The sequence below is a fragment of the Canis lupus genome, chromosome 28 (assembly GCF_003254725.2).
Source record: "Canis lupus dingo isolate Sandy chromosome 28, ASM325472v2, whole genome shotgun sequence".
In the NCBI taxonomy this organism is placed as follows: Eukaryota; Metazoa; Chordata; class Mammalia; order Carnivora; family Canidae; genus Canis; species Canis lupus.
Window position 1 is genome coordinate 18,963,691 of NC_064270.1, and position 27,944 is coordinate 18,991,634.

General features: G+C 40.1%; 2 protein-coding genes across 6 annotated transcripts in view; both read right to left on the reverse strand.

Annotated features, from left to right (window-relative positions):
• SORCS1 (sortilin related VPS10 domain containing receptor 1) overlaps nucleotides 1–27,944 on the reverse strand; it is a 514,957-nt gene that overhangs the window by 221,605 nt on the left and 265,408 nt on the right. For all 5 annotated transcript variants that reach the window (XM_025467149.3, XM_025467148.2, XM_025467150.2 and 2 more), the window contains exon 3: nucleotides 16,376–16,475. In XM_025467149.3, the coding sequence (XP_025322934.1) occupies nucleotides 16,376–16,475 (100 nt within the window). The remainder of the gene's footprint in view (nucleotides 1–16,375; nucleotides 16,476–27,944) is intronic.
• Nucleotides 4,689–5,919, reverse strand: LOC112672621 (histone H1.8-like). Its single transcript, XM_035707618.2, has 2 exons — nucleotides 5,901–5,919; nucleotides 4,689–5,275 (listed from the first exon to the last, which is right to left on the reverse strand). The coding sequence occupies exons 1-2, from the start codon at nucleotides 5,917–5,919 to the stop codon at nucleotides 4,698–4,700; spliced, it is 597 nt and encodes a 198-aa protein (XP_035563511.1). The 3' UTR covers nucleotides 4,689–4,697.

Sequence of the window (27,944 nt, forward strand, 5' to 3'; positions counted from 1 at the left end):
CCTTACTGTTAGTACGGCTATTCCCTGTTGGACAAAATGTAGCCCTGGGTCTGTGCGCAGCATCACAGGGACACAGAGAGGTGGTACCTGCTGGTTAACATGCAGATTCTCAGGGCTTGTGACCCAGAATCTACACTTAACTATCTTTCTCTCTAGATGATCCTAACATCTAGTATATGCAGAGGCTGAGGAACTTCAGAACTAGTCTGGCCACTTCATTCCACAGATTCCTGAAAGGCAGGTGGACATTTTTTAAGGATTTTTATGTATATCAGGTAACAGACAGCAAAACGTTTAAGCTATAGCATTCTGTACAAATGGCTTAAAACCAGAATCACTGTTACCGCTCACTTCCTTGAGCAGATGCAGGGTCCTGCATGTGCCCTTATAGGAAATAAACTGTGGCTCTAGGGAGAAGATACTCTTTAGTTAGTATGTAGGGAAGGTGAATATTAACTTAAAAGCTCAGGAAAATCTGCACACATGCTGCCAAGTCCATGTGCAGTTACCAGCTACATGACCTGGACAACTCACTTTTTTTGTTTTTAAGGGAGATCACACATGAACAGGGGTTGGGGGGATGGGCAGAGACAGAAGGAGAGAAAGAATCCCAAGCAGGCTCCGTGCCCCATGGGGAGCCTGATGCAGGACTCGATCTCATGACCTAAGCCAAAATCAAGAGTCAGACACTTAACCAACTGACCCTCCTAGGCACCCCCGGAAAATCCACTTTTTGAGACTTACTTTTCTCAAAGTTAAAATGGATTTTGTGGTCCTTTCCCTGCTGATTTTAGAGTTTTGTTTTGTTGGTTCTGTTTCTGCATCAACTATCCTCATACATGGGGATGTTCTCAGTGCGTCTATGCATATCCTACAGGTGACAGTTTGCTGTACTCACTGATTTGAGAAGCAGGAACCATACATTTCGATTACTTCTTTGACAAGTGTGAGAGTCTGGGTTACTTTAAACACTACTTAGAGCTCCAGAGGCAAAGGAGGATTTCAGGTTCCAATTCAGGTCTCGTTGAAACAACTTTTTTTCTAATACTTCTTTTTACATCTCTTTCATAATGTGTATTCTTTCTTTTGTATAAAAAAAAAGTGAAAAAAAAGTGAAAAAATAAGTAGGGGGGATTCAGAAAGCTTTTTCACTTGGGCCCATGTGTCATATCTTAACAGGGTTTGGTTTTGTTTTGTTTTGGTGTGGCTACTATAGAGGAAATTGCTTGAAACAAGATCTCTAAGGAGTTGAGAGAAGTAGTAGCCACTGCAGAGACAGCTTGTGTCTAGAGATTTAGTGATGGTATACTTCAAAGTTTAAATGCAATGATGGAGTCACAAGGTCTAATCAAGGATGCCTGGGTGGCTCAGGAGTTGAGCATCTGCCTTTGGCCCAGGGCGTGATCCCGTGGTCCTAGGATAGAGTCCTACATCGGGCTCCCTGCATGGAGCCTGCTTCTCCCTCTGCCTCTGTCTCTGTCTCTGCCTCTCTCTGTGTTTCTCATGAATAAATAAATAAAATCTTAAACAACAACAACAACAAGGTCTAATCAGAGCCCATGATTAAAGCTATACAAGGGGAAGAACAAGTCCATCCCAGTGTGTCCGGGCAATGATGCTAGAACCATTTCTCAGATGTGATTTCTCCAAGGAGCACCCTTTAGGATAATGGAGTCTACTTCTCAGTAGATCCTGCACCAAACATTAACTAGTTGGTTTGCTCTTCAGGTCCCTGGCCACAGGTGTGATGGCAGGATAGGTGTGTTTCTGATATGCATTCCCTCTAGTGGAAAATAACAACCCAGGGTCAACAAATACACATTGCGAGTCAACCAAGGCAGCCTACTGGGCCACCAGGAAAGCTTAGAGCCAGCATGAGGAATAGGGCCAGTGACAGGACGTCATGGCATCGTGGAAAAGCACTGTGAGCATTACTCTGTCCATCCTCCTGCCAGAAAGTTTCCTTCTAAAAAAAAAAAAAAAGAAAAGAAAAAAAAAAAAAAAAGGAAGTTTCCTTGGAGTCCTTTTCAGATTTCTAAAAGTATCAGGTTTATCCTGTAAAGCTGTCAGGCTATTATCATGAAATGATAAGCAGGAAGCTGAATGATTTTATACAAGCTGACTTCAAATGTGACATATGGTTTGCCTTTACATTTTCAGTGCACTTTGCATTTTATCTGAGATTATATAATTCATATTTTAAACATGAAATTTATTAAAGGTCTGCAGAGGAATCAGCACTTAGTCTCAAGGATATATACTATTACAAAGTAACCTCCCAGACAAGACAACTGGGGCAGTATTTAGGAAATGGTGAACTATGATGGAAAGAACACAGACCAGAAATGCAAGACCTGGGTTCCAGTTAAAGGTCACCAGTCACTAACAAGGTCTCAGATATAAAACACTAAACCTCTCCTCTCCATCCAGTGTTTTTGTATGCATGAGACACACACACACAGTTTTGTAATCATGCTGAAAATATATTCTGTGTGAAATACATAAGGTGGTCTTGTTACTCTTTTACTCTCTCTTCCATACAAATGAGCTTTGGAAAGAAAGAGACCAAGAGAGAGAAAATATGGAAGGAAGGGGAAAAGTTGAACGGGAGGAGTGAGGGAAATGAAAGTAGAAACAAGCTAAGCAGTGGGAGATAGGTAATATCCAGTTTCAACACGCTCTCCCCTACATATTTATTTGAGAGTTCTTTGTAATTCCCCCGAGGTGGGTTTGCATCGGAGGACCATAATGAACCATGGATGAAAACTTTGTATTTGTAATAAATGGAGCCAAATGGTTTGGGTTTGATAATCTTGTGGGCTTTGTCCTACGAGTTTAACCAGGTTCCACTGGTTTCTGGGTAATGGAATGCTGACAAGGATCTCCAGGGAGCCAGATGGCTTCCCATTTGCCGTGTTACCCTCCCAGACTCTACCAAGGCCTGCAGGGTGGGAAAAGTGAAATGTTGGTGGCTCTTGGGAAATTTTAAGCCCTCATATAAGTATAATCTTCACAAGTCTATAAAATTTCAAATAGTAAAGAGAGGAGAAAAGAGGGAGTATAATATAACTTTAGGAACCATCCTTTCTGCAGATCAAAGAATTAATTGCATTCTCACAGTCTGGCTCACACTAGCAGTGTGGGGACAAGGTGGGAGGGAGAGGCTGTTTCTACAAGAAGAGGACAGTGCTTTTCTTCAAGCTTTCACTTGCTTAGCTCTGGAATTTTAAATTAAACAGGGAAAGGCAAATTTCAAGCTCCATTTACTTTAAGCAAATCGGGACTTCTTGTCTCAATCTGAGAACAGAGACTTGTTCTTGGGCCACTTGTTCCTATGTTTACCCTCTAGCCATTTCTCCTAAAATAACTGGTTCGCTAGAATTTGTCTTCAAACACCCTTAAAATGTCAGCATCATCATACCCCCAGCACACAGAAGGTGGTGATATAGAAGAGTAGAGTAAGTTAGAAAAGAGGTGCTATGCCTCTGAATACACTGCCATGTTTGTTTCCCCAAATTAGCACATCTTAATTTGCTGGTCTGCCAGAAAGAGCAATCTTTTTATGACGAACATCTGTGATCTCTTACAAACTACTTCCAACTCTAAACACCCTGATCTCATAATTCATTACAGAAAGGAACTTAAGTTTACATAAAAGGCTATCGTCCTAGCATTGTGCTGGTAACACATATAATATGACATGTAGAGGGCCTGGCACCTAACTTCCCTCAAGCTGGGGCTTTGGACTCTGTCAGCTAGCCATGGAGCAGGCCCAGCTCTGTTTAGGGCAGAATGACCCTGTAATTAGCAACAAATCACCACCCCAGAATAACTGGAGAGCTCTGCTGATACATACATCAGAAAGAAACCTGTAGGGAATGTCCCAAATTTTGCCAAATCATACTATTTATTTAAGGTCCTCCTTTGTGTTGACACAAAAGGTGATGTAACTGAAAACTCTTGTCCACTCTGATGGTCTGCGTCTTCTTCCAGAAGCATGCATGTGCAGGTCACTCTCTTCTTGTTTGGGGAAGAAAAATAAGAAGTTGACACTAGGAAGAAGGCATCCTACCAGTTACGCTGGGCAGGGAGCCAGAATTACAGGAAGCACTGCAGGAGTGAATAGCAATAGATTTTAATTGGTGCCTGGGGGTAAAGGTCAGCTCTCTTAGAACAATGGGCATCTATGGTGGTAACTGACTGAATCCTCCGTGGGAGTTTGTAAATGTCAGCAACACACTTCCAAATGGAAGCACAAAGGGCTTGGGCCCAAGGAACAATGACAGCATTAGCTGGTGAAGAAAATGCGTAAGTCTGTTGGTTAAGTAATGCATTCATAAAGCACAAGGGGGTGGGGAGACACACAAACATGCCAGTAACATAAATTCAAAATAAAGTAGATCGCTTCCCATATCAGACAAGTGCCTTCCTATGATTCAACATCTTTTTCCTCAGCACGAGTTCGTTTTCTGTTTTTCTTTTTCCTGGACATCCTCTGGAATTCAAACACCACGCTTACCTGAGTCAAGCTGGACGGGTTCAGCTCCTAAAGCTACATCCATCCTAGTGAATATTTTTTTTTTTTTTTGAGGGGGAAAAAAGCCCTTATTGATAAATAGTTTACAATGAAATAAATAGAGTGACCGTTTGTTGGGGAATAAAAACAGAGGCAGGTCTTCAGTGTCTCCACCCCAGCTCTAGCTCTCAGTCTCTGCCTTCCTACTGGCCAGTTTGGATGAGGAGGCCTTGATGGGCATGCCAGCCCTCCTAGGGCCCCTGGGGGCCTCTGTCTTCCTGGCCAGGTGTTCAGGCAGCATCTTAGACCTGCCACCATTCGGAGGAGCAGCAGCCTTGGCTTTAGGTCCCTCCTTGGCCGCATGGGCAACGACTTCTTTAGGGACACGGTTTTCCTTCTTGGCTGGAGAAGCAGCACCATTCTTGCCCTTGGGGATGGTGGATTTTGAATTCCGACTCCCAGCTTTTGTTTTCCTGTGGGTCTCACCACCTGGTTTGGGAGGAGCAGTCCTCACCTCTCCTGGCTTCCTGGGTCCCCTTTTCACCTTGTCCTTCTTTGCCTCCTTTGGCTTCTTGGGGACCTTCTTCTTGCCCTCGATGGGTCTCCTGGGGGCAGTCATGGTGGAGGTCTTCCTGGGTTGAACTTTCCTTTTATGCTTGGGAACCAATTTGAAGCTGCCGGTGGCCCTCTTGGCCTTGGAGTTGGTGGGCCTGACAAGGAGGCCGCGGTGCATGCCAGTGGAGAGAACATCAGTAGTTTCTCAGAAGCTCTGGCTATTTTTTGTCTCAAGAGAATGTGGATCCCTTTTAGAAAGTAGCCATAGGGGAAAGATGAATTGCTAGTCACTGGAACACCAGAAGCCCCTCCTGACCTCCTGCAAATGCTACACTGTTTCTCTTGTTGCCTGGTTTCACTCTATACTTCTCATTCTCCTGTCATCCCCCAAATTCACCTACTGCCCTAATCTGGGCTCTCTCCTAAGCATTCAATAACTTTAAAGGAACTATATTTTTGAAATCAACAATTAGGATAAGCAAAGGAGCACTTTAGGGAGCACTTTTATAATGCAAAAGAGTAAGATGTGTAATATATATAATCAAATTATTAAGATTTCAGGACATGAAAGGTGTAGTACCTGCACTAGTGTAAACCCATGCTCATCTCTACCTACACACCTCTCCCTTCACTTTCCACTTTTACAGGCAGCACCCTGTTTTATGCATGTTTGTATCTCTACAACCTAGTACTAAATGTTGGTTCAACTAAATTATACTCTTCTGTTGTGAATGCCACGACCCTGTGTCGTACCAGTCCGCTTCACTAAGCGACTTAAGCCCCTCTCATGCTGTTTTCCTGACTACCTCAGACTACATTCCTTTCTAACCTCTTAGAGCCTTTGTCATTTGTACTATGCAATCCATCATCTTCTGTCTTGCACTATTCTTTAATTGCGTCCCTGCAGCAAGATAGTAAACTCTGTAAGGGCTACATTAAGGTTCATACTTTTTTTTTTTAAATCATTCACCAATGTGCTCGCAAAAAACTGGGCACAAGCCAAGTGTTCAATAAAATGGGTCAATTGATTTCTAAAAATTGCACCTCCAAATCTCATCAGTAGTTCTGAATGATCAGTAGTTAACTTAAGATAAATGCTGAATTTATCAATAGCAATCAATTAGAATAAGGTAATATTTTCTTTTATTAATTCAATCTTAATAATGTCACTATTGCCCATTTGTTGATTTTATAAGACAGAAAAAAAAGTTTTAACAATTGAAAAGACATGGTGTTATCATTTTAGAATTACAATTCAAATGGGGCATGAAGGCATTTTTTTGGTCTAATTAGTATAGCCAGATATAAACGGAAATTAGCATATTTTAAGAGTCAAAATAGGCACATGCTTATTCATTTAATATTTGCAAATCAATCAAAGTTATGTATGCACTGGGGTCTATGAACACTGGTTTCTCACTACACACGCACTGAAAGACAGTTTTCATCTTTCTTTTCCCTTCTCCTTTGACAAATATTTGCTTCTCTGTGAAGCCTTCATTGAATCCCCAAAGATAGAGTTCTATGTACACAGCTATTATGATACATAAGTTCTGTACTGTAGTTGACTGTTTATACATTCATCTCCTCTACCAGGCTGCACAATCCTTAAAAGAAAGGACAATGTCTTATATTTTTATTCTACTTCCTACTTCTTAAAAAGACCTGGCACAAAACAGACATTTAATAATTTTGGTTGGTTTGACAAATGACAGCATGCCATTGGAAAGGGATAATAGTGGTAACGATGAGACTAACATTTATCGAATGTTTCCTATGTATCAGGCACTGTTCTCTGCTTATTGTGATTCTTCTCCTAACTACCTTATGATATTGACACAATCATTCCATTTTATTTTAGACACGAGGAAACTGTATCACACAGAGTTTAGTTAATAACACACAAACCAACAAATAAAAGCTGTCTAAGGGCATACAACTAGTATGTGGCTTGGCTGGAATTTAAAGCCAGGCAGCCTGGCTCCAGGATCCATTATATGAACCACTACACCACAACTAATGACTCCACCAGGCAAAAATTTACAATGACCATCTTCAAATAACAAAGTGTAGCTCCACAGTGACTGCAAGTAGGTGCTGAGTGGGTACACCTGCCAAGTGTAGAAATTACAAGGTGTACACTCAAATAGGAGAGGCCATTACACATAGGGATAGGGAGTAGCTAGGAAAGATGGCATTAAAAGGACAAAAGTTCATTAAGTTGTGGGCAGCAGCAGTGATATTTGAATCTGCCTCTGGGGAGCTGGAGAGCCTTGATGGAGGCCTGTTACTCCCCCATACTTGAGTCATAATTGTGTTTTCCTTTCTGGCAAAACCAATTTCGGCCACAGCCATCAACCTCCTTTACCCCTCTGCAAGCACCGAGGAAGAACAGAGAGATAAGGGTAAATTGTGCTCCCTCTGAAAGTCTTAATAAGTTCCCAGTAAATTAGCCCTCCTCTCCCTGAGAGATCTCAAGAGATTCTTAATCTACTGTTGAAAATATTTATGATTTGATTATCTTTTCTTCTACCTTATGTCTTTACCCTGCTCTTTGCATTAGCTTTCTCTCATCACTATTTTGTTACTTTAAATGCTTTGTGATTATCTCTGTCATCTTCTCTCTTGGTTCAGTATCTGTGCCTTTCCTCCTATACATCCCTTCTTTTCTTATCAGTGAGGTTGCATATTTCAGATGTTTCCCCTTCCCTATTCTTTATTTTTTGGACTCCTCCACATCACCCTCTTCTCCACTACAAGCATGCTCATTCTGGATGGCAAATGCTGTCAATCAAGGCAATACTTAGTATTCTAGTCCCCAAACACACACACACACACACACACACACACACACACACACACAGCCCCAAGCAGCCAGAAGAGATTTCTCTTTTGCAGTCATCAAAATGTATATCCCATACAGCAGGCCTTTCCACCTATGAAGATCTAAACCCATCTTATTATCTACAAATATTAATATTTTGTTCTGCAAAATTTATGTTAAGTAGCTGACTTAGGAGGTTATGGAATGAGAAGTATGTTAACAGTTGGGGACCCAATAAAATGGGAGGCAGTTGCTTAGAGGAACAGAGGGGCAAAACCATCAAAAGAAGATTTGGTTAACAGAAAGGTCAGGTCAGAAGAAGGAATGTTTAAATGAAAGCAAGTTAGTCCCCAGGCTTGTGGTGTTCTCTTAATTTCTCCAGGGGTTAAAAAAAAAAAAAAGTGGTTTTATTAAAGATTCATCGATATTGACTTTGTTTTTCCTGACAGCACCAAGAGAAAGCTTGAGGCAGATCTGATATATTGGAGTGAGACATCCCCACCCTAGTAAATATGGCAATTTCCTGTAGCGGCCGGCATTCATCTCCATCCATCATGAGAGCAGCTCGGGCTATTCACTAGAAACAAATGTTCTAGATACAGTATGTCAAACACCGGATGATGGAAACCTCTGAGAAGCCACAGGGAGTATGCTGGAAGCAAACAGACCAGAATGTTGAAAAGACCTCTGACCATTTTCCACAGCAGAGCGTAACTTGGAACCAACCTGAAATAATGCATTTGACCTTCATAAAAGGGTAATGGATGGGCATTTAACATTAGGCCAGCCAGACTTCAGAGAATACAACTTCTAATAAGGACAGATGATGAGGCAAAAATAAATTTTAAAATAGGCAGACAGAAAACGAAAAAAAAAAAAGAAAAACAACAAAAAACTGTTCCCCACAGAAGGTTAAACAGATAGTCTATTGTGCGTATTTGAAGAATGATCAGCCTCTGATACAGGCTTCCTTTCCTTTTTGAAAACTTCTGTTCATGTGGCCACAGAGGCAACCTGCCTTTTCAGACCCAGCCAGTGGTAGAAGAAACATGCAGTTTCTGGACTGGTCTTACTTCATAATATTTGGAGAACAATTCAGACTATATTTATTACTTACTATAACAATTCAGATATATTTATCCTGATTAGCTTCATTTGTTTAAAAAGAACAAAACCAAAAGACAGAGTTCTAAATTTTCCCCCACTGTGTCAAAGAAATACTACCTGATGCCAACCAGAAAGCATTATCAAAACTTAGAAAGGTTGATCTATGGATCTGTCACCATTCTACCTATTTGTCTAGCTAGCTACCTGCATATTTTTAAAACATGACTGGGACTAATAAACTCTGAATTTTAAGAGTAACATCCTATAAACTTGATCTTCATCAGATATAACTTTTTAAACAGCATCTCATGATTAATATTTAATGTATTAGATGCTGATATGTAATAGACACATCTTACAAATAAGGAATAACAAATATGTAATGTTAATTATGCAAGAAGCTTCTTCCCAACAAAAAAGTACTTAGCACTACTTAATTCTACATGAAATAAAACTGTAATCTGTTACAAAACTGGATCAGTTCTGAGAACTGATATATTATTTCATATATTTACTAATATGTAAATAGTTTATATTATAAACCTATTTTTTTTACATCAGTGTTACACAGATGAGATTCAATAAAAATCAACTAGGTACCTACTAAACTATCATAATGTCCTCAAATCAAAAAGCTTGTGGTTTTATTCACATTTACTTATGAATGTTATCCCAGGTGCTTTGACTTAATATAATACTGTACAAGGTGCATGGCATTCCAGGTATAGTTTAATATACAGATGATCAGGATGGACTACATCAGTATTTTTTCCCCAACTGTGCCCTGTGGAGCCCAGGAGTCCCAGAGGGCTCTCCAAGTCCATGTTGTGGGTGATGAGTGACTTTGTTAGTGGGCATTGTCCTGGCACTTGGCCCATTTCAAGCAGAGTGCTTTGCACTTATTATTCTGTAACTTGTTTGAAACCCAATGGCTAGGATGACTGTTGGAAAATTACCCAGAGGAAAAAAAAATGTACATGCAGCATGTTTTCTTGGATTTGATTTTCTTTTTGAATGCTCAAGAAGAGAACAGAACAGAGCCTGATGGACTCAAACAGTATACACACTCAACTGTACCCAGGAAGGATCAAAGGAGATGGTCTTTCCCTTTAGCCATCATTGCCCAGGTTAAGTGTAGGCAACTTTGGAAAATGCCACTTCCTCTATGTCTCTGAGTTCATGCATTGCACTTCTTTATGAATGAAATACATGTTATTTTTAAAAGATGAGAGGCAAATGCATGATCTTGTGTACAAAGGGACAGATGAAAGAGTTAGGGTGGAATGAGCAACTGCGGAATGTCTGCCAAGGGAAATGTCATGTACCCCCTTTGATGTATTATACAATATGCTAGTTCCCCTTGGCCTCGCCAGATAATGTCGAGTGAGTGCTATGCAAAGTCCTGGCATTTTAAATATTAATCATGCTCTTCTTGGCTAGAAAAGATAAAATTATACATTTTGGCCTAGAAATGACTAAAATCTACAGGGATTTTTACTATCCTTATTTATTCACTTGAAAGAATTAATTTCATAATTAGAGAAAATAAATGAGTCATAACTGGTTTTACAATGTACTTTGCTTTTCGAGTACAGCCTAGGAGCCCCAAACTCAATCGAGTTCAGGTTAAATCCTCGGCAATGTGTTGGACACCTACTATACTCCACGACAGGGTGCTTGGCCTGTTACAGCCGAGGAAGCTGGTGAAGGAGGACCTTATCCCTCTGTGACCTCTCATTCTAAATGAGGCATTAGACAGGCTCAAAGCCAACTCATCATGAGTGAGAGAAAAGTGCTAGAAAAGAGAAGCAGATACCTGGAAGATCGGAGGGAGAACATCTGACTAATGGAATTGATTAGAGTTCGTGAACCAATGGTTCACCTTAAAGGTCTAATGACCTCAGCTTTTCTTTCACCAGTTGTCTGTAACATCAGGCAAGTCACTAAACTCTAAGGACTCAGTTTCCATGTCTGTTAGCTGAAAAAGAAGAATCTGAATACCTGTGACATCTTTTCATTTCTGATTCAATGATTCCATATTTTTCCTAAGAGAAGTTGGCAGATGCTATCAACCACACCTTTTCCCTGTTCCCCAAAGTCACCCACTTTAAATGCACGCACGTGCGTGCGCAAGCGCGCGCACACACGCAAACACACACACACACCTCCTGAGGAAATGACAAGAGGAATTAAGCATGACCTGGATATAAAGAGAAGAGGCAAAGAGTCAATAATCAAAAGCTTATTTAGAAAGTGCCACATACAGTAAGGTAATTAAAACCTAAACATCTGGAGAAAATGCAAACAGTGTTTAATGCTGGCCTGTACCAAGAGACCCACAACAATGATCAATGTGTCTGAGAAGCTGGGGTCCTGTTTATAGGATGAAAGTCTTGGAAGGCTCTCTCAGCAGGAAAAGTATTAATTAAGTGGCAATAACAAGGAAAGGAGATGAAATTGGGGTACGAAGGGGCACAGGAAAAATAAAGAGCAAATACTCTCTAGGTTTCTTCTTTGCTGAGAACATACTGCATGGAGAGCACAAGGAGAGAACACTGACATGAACTGGATGGTCCAAGTTTTTAAAATACAAAACACTTTTTTCCCATCTTTTCTCCCCCAGTGAATTCAACTTGGGTGAATTCCAGTTGAGGTTTTGCATTCTTTAATCCTTGAAGATGTTATATCTCACCTTGGGAAGAGAGGCCAGCTACAGTCAGTTGGAGGTAATAGGAAAGGTATTGCTGACAGACACACCCAAAGTATTCAAGTTTTCTTTGTAGGCAGAATAAAAATAAACTCAGTGAGAATTTAATATTGAGACTAAGACTTCAGCACTGATTTTATTTGTCTTTGTTATATTTGTATTAGTTCTGTCCATCACTGTCCCAATCCCAGCTGCTCATTTTCAGGTTAAATCATCCCTTCTCATGGAAGATTATATGTATGGGGACAATAAACCACATATTGACACCAATAAGCCTTGGGATTTATCAGGGACCCAGGTGAAGAACGCTCTCCTTTGGAGACACGGTGACAGACAGCTAGCCTTCCTCTCCTCTGGCACTAGGATCCTCTTATCCTTGTTCTTTTGGCCCACCTCATCTATCAGAGGCTGCGTGTATGATTCTGATGAAAAGGGGGCTGCATGAGCTCGGATTATATCCGGGAGTAGGCTTTCTTTGTCTCTTAGTCAAAATTTCCTAGACTGGCCTACGATGAGATGACAGTTTTTACTGTAACAGACATATCCAAGGAAAGCCACTGTCATTTACAGCAGCTTGCAGAGAAATAGCCAATGGATGATCATTAATTTAAACTGTAAATAAGGGCCTGTTTTGTTCTGGACTCTGATCCCAGTCATGCCCCTAACAAGCTGTCTGCAAAGCCAGGGCATGATGCCCGCTGTTGGAGACACGTTGATTGAAGAACTGGGCTTGTCCTCACAAGCAGCTAAAAATAGCAGTAAGCATGTGAAGGCAAAACAGGTTTCTGGGAAAGCAAGGCAGTTTCCCCGATGTCACTTTTATTCCAGTTGCTCCCACTGATGTGAAAAGCAGAGAGACATATCTGGTACAAAAGATGTTAACTTGCTAGATAGCACCCTAGGGACGGAAAAGAATTAATACAACCCCAGAAAGGAGCCTGCCTTTTCACTGGAGGACGCACAAGTCCTAGGAGAATTGCAGCGGACATGAACTTGAGTGCCTTTGTCCTGCATAATTAATAGAGCCTGATACTTCTTTCTTTTTTCTTCTTCGTTTTTGCCTTTCTTTCTTTCTTTCTTTCTTTCTTTCTTTCTTTCTTTCTTTCTTTCTTTCTTTCTTTTTCTTTCTTTCTTTTACATAAACTCTCATTGATTGGGGGGAAATATATTCACACTTTAAAATGTTGTACAGGTACTATCTCTTTGGTTCAAGTAGGTCCCTTTGAGGGGGGAGTACATATTTCATGATGATAAATTCACCTCATAAGTAGAAAAACTGTACACAAATATACTGCTATGTCAACTTTATTGATTTTTGCACCATTGTAAAGACCTTCATCGTCCTCCAATATTTCTTAAATCTATCAGCATCTCAGAAAGTGACCCTGAAGGCCTCATTTATCTGTACAGGAAAAGATCCCTTCGCTTAGGTTCACCCATAAACATTGTGATTTAAACAGCTCAGGCCCACCTCTGCTTCTGGAAGGTAAAAGGCACAAAGAAAGCTGTTCTCTCACAGTCATGGGCAAGGACTTCTCTTTCTCGCGAAATAGGGTCTGCCAAGTTTTAATTTTAGCTAAATTCCATGGCCAGTGACTTTTCAAAGCCTTGCAGATAACTGGACTAAAAATGTAGCCTGGGTGATGCTGGCACAGGAAAGTGAATGGGTTAGAATGCAGGGCTCCTTGCTATACTCCCTCTAAGCTTTCCTTCCCATCTTAGGAGCTGCATTTGGACTTGAGAATCTCAAGTTTCAAGCACTGCTCTGGCAAACTATCTTTTTAAAAAACATATTCCTTTTTTAAAAAACATTATTTATTTATTTATTTATTTATTTATTTATTTATTTATTTATTCATGAGAGACACAGAGAAAGAGAGGTAGAGACATAGGCAGAGGGAGAAGCAGGTTTCCTGGACCCCGGGATCATGCCCTGTGCCAAAGGCACTCAACTGCTGAGCCACCCAGGTGTTCCTATTATATTCCTTTCTAATAGCATCAATAAAACAATGACTATCACTACATTAGAGTAATTCTAAGAACGATTTTTAAGGTCTCTTCCAGCTGGAATTCCTTTGTTTTTGCCTCTATCACTTTACAAATAGAAAAATGTAAATGTAACAAAGTCATCTGTTAGGTGGAAGCAGAGTCAAAGGGCCTTTTAATGACAAAAAGGCATATTGCATTTATTACTAGAATACAAGACCTTTCAGGGTACAATGCTGATTTATTTCTCTTTGTATCCTATGATACCTACAGATTGTTGATTGTTAAAGGAAATTTATTAAAAAATGTGAAACCAGAGGAAACATCAATAGGGAATTGAAAAATTGAGTCAAAGCTAACAAACATAACTGAATCGTATTACAAAGCTTACGGGTGTAAGTCCTCAGTTTAGGACTATATACAGCAGGTCAAATTGTTCAGATGTAACTACTGATAATGGACCAATAATTAGCCAGTAAGAGGAAGAAGGAACATTTGGTCTGTATCTCCACATTTGTGAGGTTGACATTATCGAGCTATGCTGTCCAATACTGAAGACATCAGCCACAGGTGGTTATTTACATTTAAGTTAATTAAAGTTAAATTAGATTTAAAATCCAGTTCTTCAGTCACACTAGCTATATTTCAAATGCTCAAAAGCCATAAGTGGCTAATGTCTAAGGTACTGGGCAATTTAAATGAATATTTCTATCATTACAGAAAATTCTACGGAACATTGCTATTTAGGGAAGATGATCACAACTATTACTTCTAATAATTATATGAAGAAGGAAGAGGAGGCAGATGAGAAAAAAATAAAGAGAAAACACTGATGAGCCTTAGCTGTTCTGTGCTAAACACTTGAAATGCCTTATTTCATGTAATAGTTACAATTTTTCACGTGGGGTAGGAATTATAATTATCCTTAGTTTAAATTTGATGACACCGCTTGGAGACATTAAGTAAATCACCATAGTTATACACCTATTAACTGGTTTAGCTGGGTTTTCACTCATACCATCTGACATCAGAGCCTATGCACAGCTGCTAAGTTATACTGCTTCTATGAAGAACTTGAAACGGTTAGGGCCAGAGGCAATGTTACACTTTGCATAAGCAATTCTCAATCCTAGATGCATACAAGAAACAACTGGGGAGCTTGCTCAAGGTACAGTTGCCTGAGCTCTAATCCAGAGCAATGGGGGGTGAGACCAGGGCTTGCACATTTGGGAATCACCTAACAGTGCTTTGGATGTGCAGCCAGAGTTAAGGAATGACCACTCAGAGATGTTCTCATCCACCTCCCGTAGGTCAGATAACAAAATGAAATACCTACCCAAGGTCACTAACAGTAACTACTGACAGATCTGAAATGAGAACCTAGATATCACTGCTACCATCATAAAAGAACAACAGCTTAGGACATACCAACACTTCTGTCTTTCCTGATGGATACTGTTATTTCATGTAATTCACACAATAGTTAGAAACTCTATGTCAGGGATCCCTGGGTGGCGCAGCGGTTTGGCGCCTGCCTTTGGCCCAGGGCGCGATCCTGGAGACCAGAGATCGAGTCCCACATCGGGCTCCCGGTGCATGGAGCCTGCTTCTCCCTCTGCCTGTGTTTCTGCGCCTTTCTCTCTCTCTGTGTGACTATCATAAATAAATAAAAATTAAAAAAAAAAAGAAACTCTATGTCATAATTCAGAATCTGACGATGCAAGTTTATAAAACCAAAGAATGGATGTAGTGCCATTTTCCTCCTGAGACAAGGATAAGTCTTTCTCATTTAAAAGCAAATACTGTCGGGTACTTGTGTGGCTCAGTGGTTGAGCATCTGCCTTTGGCTCAGGTCCTGATCCTGGTGTCCTGGGATCGAGTCCCACATCAGGCTCTCCATGGGGAGCCTGCTTCTCCCTCTACCTCTATGTTTCTCATGAATATATAAATAAAAAAATTTAGAAAACAACAAATATTGTCTTCCTTGAGAAAATGACATCTCTCTCTGAAGAGGAGGTAAACTCTTATACCAGAAGCAGTATAATGCAGAAGAAACAATACAACTGCCAGCCAAGAAGCCTGAATTCCAGCTCCAGTTGCACTTGTAACTCTGCAGTGGGGCAAACCATTACCTTTCACTGAACCTTAATTTTCTCATCTCTAAAATTAGGGTGCAGTATATGGTAATCTCCAAGGTTCCTTCCATATGCTTCCTTCCTGACATTTGTGTGCAGGCTGAATAAACTTCAGAAAGCAAATATCCAACATGCTACAGGAGGACACATTCACCACAATTCTAGTTCATCTATTTACTCATGTCAAGGGAAAAGAGGGGACTTCAGATGAAAACCCCACCTTTTCCTCCATCTTGTCAAGGCTCATTCTGATTCTCGTTGACTGACTAGTCAGAGCTCTGACATCCACTCACAGAGACCCATTCCTTGGAGCTGCCTTTCAGAAATGATAATGATGTGCCTGCCTCTCACCCTCCTACATTCACAGCTGTTGCTCTGAAAATTAGGAGGTGTCAGGCATCTCACCACCTTAATATCCATCAACTTATCTTCACACCTCTAATCCCGGTGTAACCATAACAGATTTTTTTGTAGCTAGAGAGGCTGGCCAAGCAAGACAGGAATCACGTCATGAATAAGCAGCACGTTGAATATACAGGCCTTACCTTACGCTTGTTGGTAGGACACACGTAGAGATAGCTTAAAATTGTTTTCAACCCAACTTTATCATTCAGCTTCTCATAAGTTGTTCCGTAATCAGTTGACCTATAATTCAAAAGGAGCATTAATGAGGATAGAAGTATACGTCATTTGGCTGCTTGTCAGCATAATACATGTTGTACATAGTAGAATGGCTCTCAGGAGGTTTCTAGATGATTCATGTAGTATATAATGATGCTTCATTATGTACACAGTAGCATCATGTGAGTGGTTAACATTTGCATTTAAATTGAATTGGTAAAAATTAAAACTCCATCTCTTTACTGCTCCTTAATGTACGTACATGGCATACAGGATGTGCTTAATTTTAAAAGATTAAGAGATGAGGGTGTCTCTTGAACTGACCACAGAAATAAAGAGTTTTTATGTAGATCTGACATTTTCAAACTTTTGCTTTATCTTTGACACAGTGGGAAAGCAGGTTCTCCTAATTTATGTACAAATTATGTTTTCTTTCATGAGTCATAGAATAAATGGCGGGCCAGTCCCTTCAAAGGTCATTTAGTCTTCTCCTATTATTTAAGAGTAAGAAAACATCTTAATAATACATGAAATTTCACAATCTTACTCAGTGGCCTTTTCTGGTATTAACTAACCTGGAGATAGGAGGACGTTACTTCTTGGAACTGACCCTATTTCTTTTTTTTTTTTGGAGTTTCATCTTAGTCTAGTCCTTGGTCAATAACTTATTAATTCTGACTGAATCAATGGGCTTTAATCACCATTTCTATCAAAGTTCATTTCATATTTCAAAATTGTAATCTCATTAGATCATCATTACAACTATGTATGTGCAGGAGGAAATAGTATCTGTATTTGAAGAAAGTAGTTGACAGAACATAAGTGACCCATTCAAAGAAAACAGCTGGAAAACTGCCAGCTAGCATTTGAATCCAGGTGTTCTGGCCCTAAACACTGTGTTGCTTATATATTATACCCCAGTATTTCTCTTGTTTATGTTTTAATTTAAAGGAAACATACAATTTCCTCTTAGCCTTTCTTTTAGATATGGGAGATCCCAATTCATTTATTCATTCATTTACAACGCAGAACTCCTAAAATGTACCAGACCCTACGCTATGTACCAGGATACAACACATTGCTGCCACTCTCAAAAACCTAACAGTTTATTTGAAGGGCAGAAATAAAAGGCTATAACGTGTTAAAGTTCAATGCTATAGATATGAATTAACAAGGCTTAGAAAATACAGTTGGTTTAAATACAAACACAAAAATGTAACTATTTTAATTCATTTCTGATATTGATAAAAGTACAAATTCCTACAGGCCATAAAGACTATGCAGAAGAAGTTTGTGTTAACAACCTCATCACCATGAATTAAGAATATATCCCGGACCAGGCAGGGGAGCAGGAAAGCTGCATAAATAACATTTGATCCTGCAATTAAGGGATTAAGAATTTAATCTGGCTGGAGATCCAGGTATTTTCCCCCTAAAATTTGTATTTATAGATAATACATAACTATATAATAAATGATGTAATAAATTATATATAATTTTATAATTGTCAACACTTTATAGAATTAAAGTGATGCTCCAAATCAGTAAACATTGGAGTGTTAGGTAAAATTTCTTGAAGAACTACTACACTTGAAAATGGAAAATGGGTAGGGCTTTAGGAAAGGGAAGTAACCAGAGCATCATGAACTAGAGGGCACCATGTGTTACCCAAATATTAGCTGGCTTTCTTCTGGACCAGCCTGTGCTCTATCACAATCAAACACACTTTGGCTTAATAGCCAAGGATATTTGAAGAGCATTCAAAACTTCCACAGGAGATCTTATCCATGAACTACAACAGACTTCTTTAGATCCTCCTTCCATGTTCATCTTTTTCCCCTCAAACTCATGCAGATGTGAAATTTCCCCTGTCTAAGAAATATCTGAGACTTCCTTCTTCACTCAATCCAATCCTGGTGTTTTACTTATTTTTCCCTCACTCCTACTCTGGCCTCACTAGGTCAACTTTCTCTCCTTCCTGACTTGCAAGTCTCTGAAACTTCACTAGCCTTTCTCTAGCTCCCTTCATTTGATAACTTTTTCTAATCTTGATTCTAAACAATACTTACAAGTTCAGGAACAAAGAGATGCAAAAATCTATCGGGGGGGGGGGGGTGGCAATGGGAAGAGGACAGAGTGTGCAAATACTGCCACATTGACAGATGCTACCAACCATAGGTGGACATCAGCAGGACTGTGTTGGATTATGAGAGAATGGTTTAATTCTCCTAGTAGGATAATGGGCAAGAAGGATAGAGAAAGAGAAACCAGCCCATGGTGGGGGCGGGGGGAGGAAGCAATAATGAGTTTCTTATCATTTCTATCAATGTGATCCTTGAGCTATTCAATGAATACATTTACATTCAAAATGTATACTCTACAAGGGCAAATGAGGATGACTCCATAAGGATTTTATATGGAATCACTTTCATGCTTGTGTGTGTGTGTGTAGCTCATGACAAGATGTTAACAGAGTGATTAGATCAGACATACATTAGGAACTTTGTTCTCAGAGAGCTTCTGATATGTTACTGGATACTTTCCCCATATTGTAACATCACGAGCCCAGATTCTTCAAGCTGTCTGGCACCATTGTTTAAAGCCAACTCTCGCCCCTTGATTTTTCAAAGCTCAGAAACTGAATCAAAACTTGTTAATTCTCAATTCCAGAAGAGCTACATGTTTAAACATTATGGCATTTATAATAATTAACAGAGAAAAAAGGATGGATTTCCACATGCCCCAAATGGCACAGACTAGCAGTTGTCCAAAGTTGTCCCACAAAACTATAATTAGATAGAAGGCTACATGCATCATGGGTAAAACTAACAGTCAGCCAGGATATATTGATTCAAGGGTAGAGAAGTGAAAATATTTAATATCTGCAAACCAGCTGGTAAATAGTTACTGCACTAAGTTCTCTGAAGAGCACTTCTGCCAGTCTTACCACATGGCCTCTCTCTTGGAGAACTCCTAGATTTCCTCACAGTCTAGCAACCAAAAGATTGAAGGTTGGCACAGCTGAGGGCCTTAAGAAATTTGCTCAGCACTAAGAGGAGCACCTGCTCTGATTGGTTAGTGCTTGTGCCAATCAGCCTAAGCCCCAGTGGAGGAGACAGTGACCTTGGAGAAGTTACCTCACCCTGGAAAGCAATTCCTAGTGCCCATCTGCAAACTCCCCTTCCCAGATAACAGATGCTTCCAGTTATCCTTGCATGGTCAACGGTGGGAACTGCAGCCCCCTAGGGATCTGGGCTCGGAAAGAACGGATGAGAGACAGACAGTTGAGCAGCAGGCTGACTGGTGAGCCAATGTACTGGCTGTTAAATATTTTAAGTATCATCCCTAGGTATAGGGGAGAGGAGTGTTATCCAAGATCAAAAAATGTTAGGAAATGCTTGATAAGGCAAAATTTAATGTTCCTCTACTTCAGAACTTATACATTTTATTATTTGCATATACATACACAAATTTTATTATTTTAATATATGCTGTGAATATATTCCATGCATATTCCATGAAGCATTTTCCAAACATATTTGATTACAGGATTCATTCTTGAGGGATATCTAATTAAATTAGTGTTCTGAGCAACATACTTTGGAAAAGCATATCAAAGACCAAAAAAAAAAAAAAAAAGGGCAAAAGAAAGATTATGAATCTTGGTTTTATAAGAATAGGGGAACAAAAAAATATTTAAAACAAATCAAATTTGCAAAGAGAAATGCCAGCCTATGTTAACCATAAAGTGATTGCTTTTGTCAAGACAAAAAAGAAAGAAAGAAAGGATTCTTAAAAAGATATGTCACACACAAAAATGTATTTAAGATGCATTTAAGATGCAATACAAACAGCCTTGAATTCTCAACTTGTACCATTTTTTATATCATTCCGAAACAAACATTTTTTCAGGTTTTATTTACAGGTTGACTTATATACAGATGGAAAACAGGGTTTCTGTCAACATCTATGCTGTGCAAGAAAACACTGAAAGCTTAAAAAAATAAGCATTTCCAGGAAAGTAAATATGCAAGTGACTAAATTATGGCATTCATGTTTTTGCTTTCGATCCTTAATCCTTACACTACCTTTTTATTTATTTATTTTTTAAGATTTTACTTATTTATTCATGAGAGACACACACAGAGAGAGGCAGAGACATAGGCAGAGGGAGAAGCAGGCTCCTTGTGGGGAGCCTGATGCGGGACTCGATCCCGGACTCCAGGATCACACCCTGAGCCGAAGGCAGATGCTCAACCACTGAGCCACCCAGGCATCCCTCCTTTTTTTTTTTTTTTTTTTTAAGATTTTATTTATTCATGAGAGACACAGAGAGAGAGAGGCAGAGACATGGGCAGAGAAGTAGGCTCCCTGCAAGAGCCTGATGCAGAACTCAATCCTTGGACCCCAGGATGAGCCAAAGGCAGATGCTCAACCACTGAGCTACCCAGGCATCCCCTTACACTACCTTCTTTTTTTTTTTACACTACCTTTTTGCAAACATATTTTAAATAGTGACTTTTAGAACATTTATATCTTTATTTAAGTATTTACTATATTCATACAGCTGAAACAAGTTGCCATGATGGATGGAAAAACCACGTCCACTGCATGGCACCACCTACCTTCTAAGACTTTGGGCTCTCTTTCAGATGGCAGTGTCCCATCACACTCAAAGAAGGGATCAATACAGAGCATGACTAGTTTCCACAGGGAGTGGCAGAAATAAAAATGTAATTGTGTTTCCACTGCTATAATCATATACCATCAAATGAGATAATAGATAAGCACAGAATCCTTTGTAAACTAAATTAATCCATAAAGAGTACTAAACACAATGACTGGCATGTAATAGGCAATCTTTAAATGATAGCTTTTGTTTATCACTAATTTTTGTCTTGATTATTTTTGGTATCCTTACCCAGCACTTACTGAAACCCACAACATGAACCCACAAAAAATAATTTAGATTTGGCTTTTTTAGAAGAGAAAATATTCATGAAGTTACTACCATTTTTAAATGTAACGAAATCTAGTCTATCACATATTTTTTAAAAGATTTTATTTATTTATTCTTGAGAGACAGAGAGAGAGAGAGGCAGAGACATAGGCAGAAGGAGAACTAGGCTCCCTGCAGGGAGCCCGATTTGAGACTCGATCCCAGGATCCTGGGATCACAACCTGAGCCAAAGGCAGATGCTCAACCTTGACCCACCCAGGTCCCCCTAGTCTATCACATTTTAAAGGATATGTGTCCTAGTAGCTTTGTGTGGGCCTTGAACTGGAGAGGTAAGGGTAAGAACTGGAATTTGAGAGTGAACGATTCCACATTTTGCTTCTATAACAAGTGTGCTAGGATTTCCTGAATGCACTATTATGCTTAGGAAACCTAACCAATAATAAAAATTAATGTTTATCCAGGTCCTTCCAATGTGATCTAAGCCCTTCACAAGCAGAAGCCCGTGAGATGGACACTGATATTAGTCACAGGTTACAGACAAGGAGGAACCAGGAGTATCATCCAGGCCACAGAATTCGGAAGATGCAGCCCTCAAGCAAGCTGCCACTTGAGAGCTTTCATCCTTAACCTCATGCTGCGCTGCCTCTTTCAAAAGCCACATGAAAAAAAGGAAATATATTTACAAAATCTAGTTTAGCGTTTCTTTGTCAAAGGAATATGAAGTCAAACTGTTTGAAGTTTTACATGGTGTAGACCAAAACCTGGCTTTTCTGAATATCAGGTAAAAGGACAGAGGGCCTGCCAGAGAGAATCTGTCATAAGAGAACCATCAGCAGAAACTGTCGCAATGTGGTAAGAAGAAGGGAAGGTAGGTCTTTCATCTGGTCTACCATAGCTCCTAAGAAGGCTAGAAATATGGAAAAAGTAAGTGGGTTAACTCGTTAATTATCTGATGATGCCTCATGAAGATTATCAAGATGTCACAGCTTCACAGAAAGAGTCAGTACTTGAGGTCAAAGAGAACCAGACACAGACACTCACATGCAAGGTAACCAGTCAATCCCCTGGGTCCCTCAACAAATAAACTTCAGATGTGCTTTGGACAAATCATATCAATGATTTGTTTTTTTTTTTTTAATGATTTGTTTTTTATCTAATAAATTGGTAACATGATAGATGCCCAACTCATAATCCCTCTGCCTTTTCTGCCTGCCCCCACCCCAGCCCACTCTAGCTGTGCTAATCCGTGTGTCTGGAAAGCTCTTTCCTAAGATGGTCTCCCTGTTTCTTTCTGAACATTGGTCATCCTGTATGAAACAGCATCTATCCCACACCTCCAGCACATTCAATTCTCTTTAGCCTCTTCTATTTCCTCTATGCATAGTATTTACCCCCATCTGATAGATTTCTACTTATTTTCTGTCTTCCCCCCTCCAGAATGAAAGCTCCATGAGAATAGACTAGAAAAGATATCTGTTTTGCCCACCACTGTCTTCCTAGCTCTCAGAAGAGTGCTTCAGACATAGCAGGCACTCATACTCTGCTCTTCACTGACTGGCTAACCTGCTGGAAGCTTGCTCTTCTTGTATGGCCAGCTGGACTTCTACTAAATCAAAATTAAGAAGCCTGCATAATCTGGCAAGGATTACTACAGTCCCTGCTACTAGCAGATTCAATCAGCCATGTGGGGTGAAGTGGGACTAGAGCGGGGAACATGTTCTACGCTCCTCTACTTTTTAATCAAGAAACCCCTGCCTAGCATCTTAGACTATTCTAAGTGCCAGAAGGGTAGTGGACATATGTTTGGTCACCCCCAAACCCCCAGGTCTCAGGACACATCATGTGTGTTCTCCACCTGGCACATCAGGTGTCTTCTCCATATGGAAGGTGAATGAATGCAGAAGCCTAATGGACACTCTTTCAATCAAGAATGAGCTAGGCCACTTCTTCAAAAAGGCTTTAGAAAGTATCCAGTAACTTGACCTCCTCTTCCTCTACCTTAGGACCCCAGAGAGGTAACATACCCTACCCCATACACACCAAGCCATACTGCCAAGATCACAGAACAAAGACCTGAGCTGCAAAAGGGAAGGAAGCTTGAGGAAAGGAAGCAAGGAAGCACTGGGGCATTACTTAAAGCAGTGCCAGTGAGAGGTCCCGAAAGCAGGACAACGTTTTCCTCTAAATCAAGCAGCTGTGGCTTCTGTGTTTTGTATCTTTCCTAAAATCATTAAGAGCACCCACTTTCATTGCTCCTAGTGCATTTGGCAGCATAAAAATAGCTTCCGAAGCCAAAGGCGCATTAGCTGCATCGCAGACACTGCTCCTTAATAACTTAGGATGCATGAGGTTAAAGCAGTGAGAATAATTTAGGGTTTGGAAAATGTTTGCGAGTGAGTCGACATTTAAATAACTTCATTATCATTCATTGACAGATTTTTTTAACCTGTCAGTGCAATTGATATTTCTATTACCATGTTATAACAAACCCCTGCACATTTTAAATACAGTCACCAGATTCCATTAGTCTACCCACTGTCAAGAAAATATCTCCAAATCCATTTTTCATAATACCTCAAGAATATAATAGGCAATCTACATCAAACGATGACGTGGAGCTGAAGGAAATTGTCTCCTGCTTTCTAAGGATTTTGCTGTGAAATACGTTTGCCTGTCAGCCTAAACATATAATTTAAACGTGCTGCTGAGACGTTATGGTGCATCCTGAGCTGAACAAGCTTCCCTCTGTTTCTTGGATACCCTGAGCTTTTCAGGTTAATTTGCAGAATTAGAGAGAAGGGGGTTAAATAGTGGGCTTAGGGAGAGGCAAATCGATATGATAGAAAGGTATTCCTACTCTGCCACAGGTCACAGTATTTCCAATTTGTTTTGTAATTTTTTTAAGTATTTTTTAAATGTAAGCTATGGGTGCCTATGTGTCCACAGGTTGTAAAAGTTCCCGCTCATCTTTCTGGTCTTTCTGTGCCTCTGTCTTCTTTTCTTTGTTGGATTATCATGTTGTGTTCCTGATGTTTCTCTCTAGTCACACAGGGTAGCTGAGATAAGAACCTTGAATGCATTTGACTGTGACTGTGTACTACTCCACAGAAAAGGTGGCATTGTAGTCCACAACACACTGCCACGTGTGCCGCGCATTTCCACTGGAGGTAAGACTGTTCATCTAGAACACAGAGAATACCAAAGATGGGGGTTACTTTTACCTCTGAAAGATCGTTCATTAAGTATAAAAATATCTAAAATCTGCACTGATTCCTGGATCTCTAACTCGTTTGCCCAAGAAAGGGAGGGCAAATAATTTATTTTTTTTGAGGCTTTTCTTAATATCTTTTTTAAATAAATTTATTTTTTATTGGTGTTCAATTTGCCAACATACAGAATAACACCCAGTGCTCATCCCGCCAAGTGCCCACCTCAGTGCCCGCCACCCAGTCACACCCACCCCCTGCCCACATCCCCTTCCACCACCCCTAGTTCGTTTCCCAGAGTTAGGAGTCTTCCATGTTCTGTCTCCCTTTCTGATATTTCCCACTTATTTTTTTCTCCTTTCCCCTTTATTCCCTTTCACTATTTTTTATATTTCCCAAATGAATGAGACCATAGGTTTCCTTTTTAAGGGAAGTTTTCTTTTTTGGGAGCAGGTACAGGGAAGAGTATTATCCTTAACTAGATGATGTCCGCGACTTCCTTCTCTCTCTCTCTCTCTCTCACACACACACACACACACACACACACACACACGCTTGTCTGTCTCCAGCGTCTCTATCTGTCCTTCCACCTCAGTGCTCTTCCAAAGCTGGGGCAGGCAGTCACCATCCTGCTGCGGCTGGAACTTCTTGCAGGAGCAAACTCAAGCTACCACCCGCTCTTTCCCACAGGGCCAGTTGCTTTTGTGCCTCCAGGGCTTTACAAGTCCAACATCCACTGCTCAGCAGACAAGCTGGTAATGGCGAGGGAGGAGGGGACTTCCTCCTTTGTATCTTTCAAGAGTTCACTCCATAGTCGCTTTCCCTGGGACACCTCTCCTGGCAATGCTAGATGTCTAGCAGTCTTCACTCTTTCTTCAGTAACATCCCAGATCCCTGCACGTTGTATTGAAGCTGTCGATGCTCACAGCTTTCTGTGTTAACAGACTATGTTCTCTGAAGGCAGGACTAGTTCATATTTATCCTTTCACCCTTCTTTCTGCCTGCTTCTCTATTTCAAAGCTGGACTCAAATATCCCTTCCTTCACTAACTTTCTCACACCCCTCTGCAGAATGGAGCTCAAAGTCATCTGAATGTCTCCTACATTGTTTTTATACTCTTCTGTGTATGACCTTTTCCGGTGCTGCTCTCTGTGTCTGCTACCACCTACTAGAGAGGACGGTGCATTTATGCTTACTCTTCTCTCTCCAACATCGTAGCTGCTTCTTGACATCCGGAAGGGGCTCAAATCATGTTGCTGATTGAATTGAACAGCACTTCTCTTAAATGTTCTCCTCTGTTATTACAGAATATAATTGGAAAAATTTCACATTGGGTGATTGCATTTCTTTTTTGCAGGGTGAGGGGGCAAGAACAGTTCAGGGCTCTCCTATGCTGAGTTTATGCCAGGCAAGAGTCATTATGAGAAATATAAGAGAATTTAGGGGCTTACTTAGGAAGAATTCATACAAACATGTATGTAAAATGTATTATACATTATTAAAGTATTCTGTATAACTATAGCAATGGAAAACATAAACATTTATGAGTTACACAAAGATAAATTTGTGGGGGCATGTCTATTCAGCTTTACCAAGGGCTCTCTCTTCTGATATGATCTGAATCCCCTGGAATTAGGGATCTAATGCATAGCATGTCCATCCTCATGCTGAGGTCACATCTTCACAGGCTACATTACCCCCCATTCAGAACTGCTTGCCAAATTACTTATGAATAATAATAGTGAACATCTATTGAATACTTAAAACATACCATACTCTGGCTGAGCACTTTACAAGGACTGGCTCACTTAATTCTCATGGCATTCCATGAGTTAAGTACTTGTATGATTCACATCTCCCAGATGAGGAGATCAAGACTTTGAGAGGATGTCTGACTTGCCCAGTGCTATATGGCTGCTCATTGCTTCATGGCAACAATGAGTAGAGTCCGATTCACACCCAGGCAGTTAGTCTCTGAAGCCCGGATGCTTAATACAGAGATGTAGTGGCTCATGCATTGAAATTGTGCTCTTTATAGAACGAGAGTATGTCTGGAAAAAGGAAAAAAGATGGAATTTCCCAGCCAAGCACACAGAACTTAGATCACCTGCCTTTCAAACAATGAACCACCACTATGTATAATATCTGCCAGTTATAATCCTAAAGTCAATTCTGTGTTTGAATGAGGATCCCCCAGGCCAAGCATCTAATAAACCAAGACTCAAAGGTATTAATGGAACTAGGGAGCACTATGGACATTCCTTCTGGTTGTGGAGAGTGCCGGGCAGGAATTGGAATATGTATATATAGCCTGTGTTTTACCATCCTTGTCAGAAAATGAATTTGAGCCTATACATGCTTATTGTCACATGTGATTCCTGCCAGAGCACTTCACTCTCTTACATGACACCGTGTTTGGCTAAAGAAGCACTATAATTGTCCTGCCTGGGGAATATGCAAACATTAGTGAAACTTATTGAATGAAGCCTATGTCACTCAGTCCTCTTAGCTTATCAATCAGAACATGCACGTGAAAACGATGAAAAACATTTTCTGGAAGCATAAGCAACTTAAACATTTAGTGGTGACAATAGGCTTTACTTGGTTCCCTGATTTTTTAAATGATCCAATTATCATCAGGTGTGGAAGTTCTCTGGGTATCATGATCTAAGGCCAAATTCTTAGGGTTTATCTCCCATGGTGGAGGGAACCTCAGCCCCATATGATGGTACATACCTGAGCTTTTGCTACCTTCAGTTTTCAAAAAGTTAAGTGAATGAAAAATGAGTGAGATGCTTCCTCATATATAATTGGAGTGGACTGGTCTAGCTGATCTTTAGCCTTGTTTGTAATATTCTAGAATTCCTGTAGCTGGAGGTGTTTGAGGGAACTCTACATCTATAGGGAAGCCTATAACACACTTCTGAGAAGCAAAGCTTAGAGAAAAATACCATGCCAAAATTGTAGGAGACAGCCAGGGGCTGAAGTGTTGAGATGGAGGTATATCCTTTGCTTGTTACATCCTATCTATTTTCTTCTTCGTTTATTTAAAAGTGAAATGATTGAGTCTGGCCAGAAAATATGGCTTGTTCGTTGTTACATACCACTGCAATATCTTATAATATCACCATTTTTGTGTTCCAATTACTTTCAGGAAAACTAAAGATTCTAGACCATTAGAACTTCAATAAGGTCTTAGAGATGATTTAATCTCTATTCAATGGTTTTCTTTCCTTCCTTCCTTCCTTCCTTCCTTCCTTCCTTCCTTCCTTCCTTCCTTCCTTCCTTCCTTCCTTCCTTCCTTTTTAAGAAGTAGAGAGTTTAAGC